The 2,237-nt window shown below is 32.6% G+C and overlaps 1 protein-coding gene across 1 annotated transcript; it reads right to left on the bottom strand.

Moving 5' to 3' along the window:
• On the bottom strand, positions 654–1,593 carry LOC104719094 (small EDRK-rich factor 2-like). The gene is made up of 3 exons (XM_019230888.1): positions 1,454–1,593; positions 1,077–1,179; positions 654–954 (listed from the first exon to the last, which is right to left on the bottom strand). The coding sequence occupies exons 1-3, from the start codon at positions 1,458–1,460 to the stop codon at positions 852–854; spliced, it is 213 nt and encodes a 70-aa protein (XP_019086433.1). The 5' UTR covers positions 1,461–1,593; the 3' UTR covers positions 654–851.

A 2,237-nucleotide genomic window follows, 5' to 3' on the forward strand; every position in this document is an offset into this window, starting at 1 on the left:
TACCAAAATTGAAGTATGATACAAAGGTCAAGTAACAGCAAACTCCTTAGAACCATCAAAGAGATCTGATTCATTGAGCAAAACATGCATCAATCTTAGTCACTCAGACAACAGTAACCGGTAAACAAAACAGAGTTTAGCCGACAATGCTTCCTAGAGCAGAATCTTGAATTTCGAGTTTTCTTGAGTAAAGTTTTCCTAAAACAATTAAGCGACCTACACTACTAAGCACACACACGATTGTTATAAAGATCAAAGACCACATAAGTACCACAAGCATCAAATTGCATTTTTATATCAGAGACAGCATCACATCATTCAGACAGTCTAACTGAACGTCCGCGGAGTTAAACATCAAGTCAGAGTAACAAGAACTGTAGTGTCCCCAAAAGATACCGTATAATTGCAAGCATACATCATATTAACAGATCAAAGACCAATTACGAGTAACACAAGAACTACAATATCTTCAAACGAGCAAAGATCGTATACTTCATCCAAACACATCAAAGACCAAATAAGATTTCACCACAAACATCAAAAATTGCAATTTCAACATAGAAACAAGCATAACGTGATTCAGACACGGGTAAAGCTCAGTCTCCAACTAAATGGCCCGATTTCAAATATTCTAAGACAAAGAGACGGTATAGTTAGTTGCAAGTATACTTCATAATAACAGATCAAATAAGATTTCACCATAAGCATCATCAACTTGCAATTTCAACACAAAGAGACATCATAAATGGGAACTCAGACAAGAGTCAAAGCTCAAATCTAAATGACCCAAATTTCAAAACATAAAAAAAAGTCTACAATATGGCTCAAAAGACAAACCAAAGGATTATAAATCACTTCTTAGCAGCTCCTTTGCCTCCAGCTCCACCACCAGAACTCGCACCTGCAGCTTGAGCAGCTTTCTTAGCCGCCTTCTCTTGCAATGCTTTCCCATCTCTGAATCATTTTCATTACACAACAACCACACAGATCACATCATTACACAACAACCATACAGATTAGAGCAACTCAATTAGAAACAAACAAAACCCCTTTCCTCAGAGATTCATTATTATTACCTTTCACGACGTTGCTCAGGGGTCAGACCATCGTCAGCGTTCTTACCCTTACCTCCAGCACGAGCCGCGGCTCTTTCACGGTCACGCTCTCTCTGACTTCCACGTGACGATTCCGCATCAAAAGCTTGAAATTAAAGAAAACAACAAAACTAACTTTGCTCTAATCAAATTCAGAATCTTAATAAGACCCATAAGCAAGATTCGAGGAAAGAGTCAACAAGATCTAGTCTTTATACAAAACAGAGAATCAAAAGGGGGCAATCTAGAAACCCTAAAACTGAGAACTTATTTTTAATCCCTAACCCTACTACAAAAGATTCGTAGATCGAGCGAGAAACAGAGAAACTAAAAACAGATAAGAGGAAACGAAAGGATATGAGTCATGGTTGAAACAGCGGCGATCCGGAGAGAGTTGTAAATGGGTTCTCTGTAAAGTCAACAATGCCCGAAGAAACGCAATGCAGAGGCAGAGAGGATTTGAGAAAGAAAAAAAGATTGGATTCTCTTTTATATTTTTGCGCGGATTTGTGTTAAAAGTCGACTTTAACATATTCTCTAATTTCTCGATTATATAAATACCTTTTTTTTTTTAATATTCTTCTCAAGTTATTTAATAAGTATCATATTTTTTTACTAACTTGAGATTTCTAATTATAATTTTCAATACACATTTCAAATTTTTTTTTAGATTTTTCTTTTAAATAAAATGTCAAATCACATTTCAAAGAAATATAATTATATTCCGAACTTTTTAGATTTAAGATGAAAGTAAAGTAAAAAAACAAAACATACATATTTAAAATGTAATTTTTTTAATACACATTCTCTAATTTCTCGATTATATAAATACTTTTTTTTTAAATATTCTTTTCAAGTTATTTAATAAGTATAATATTTTTTTTACTAAGGGCATTTTCATTGAGGAACATTTTTGGGTGTTCTTAGAGTAAAACTATAATGAAAATAATGTAAGATCATTAGTTTAGATCTTTTGTTAAGAAGTTGGTTATTGGAGAACATGTTTAAGAAGTTGGTTATTGGTTATATCATAAGATATAATAATATTAAACATATTACAATTATAAAAACTTTAAAAATAACATTTAAATTGCAAATTTAAATAACTTATACTACAATTCAAAATACAATACCAAATTTTTA

The sequence above is a fragment of the Camelina sativa genome, chromosome 10 (genome assembly GCF_000633955.1).
Source record: "Camelina sativa cultivar DH55 chromosome 10, Cs, whole genome shotgun sequence".
NCBI classification, from domain to species: domain Eukaryota; kingdom Viridiplantae; phylum Streptophyta; class Magnoliopsida; order Brassicales; family Brassicaceae; genus Camelina; species Camelina sativa.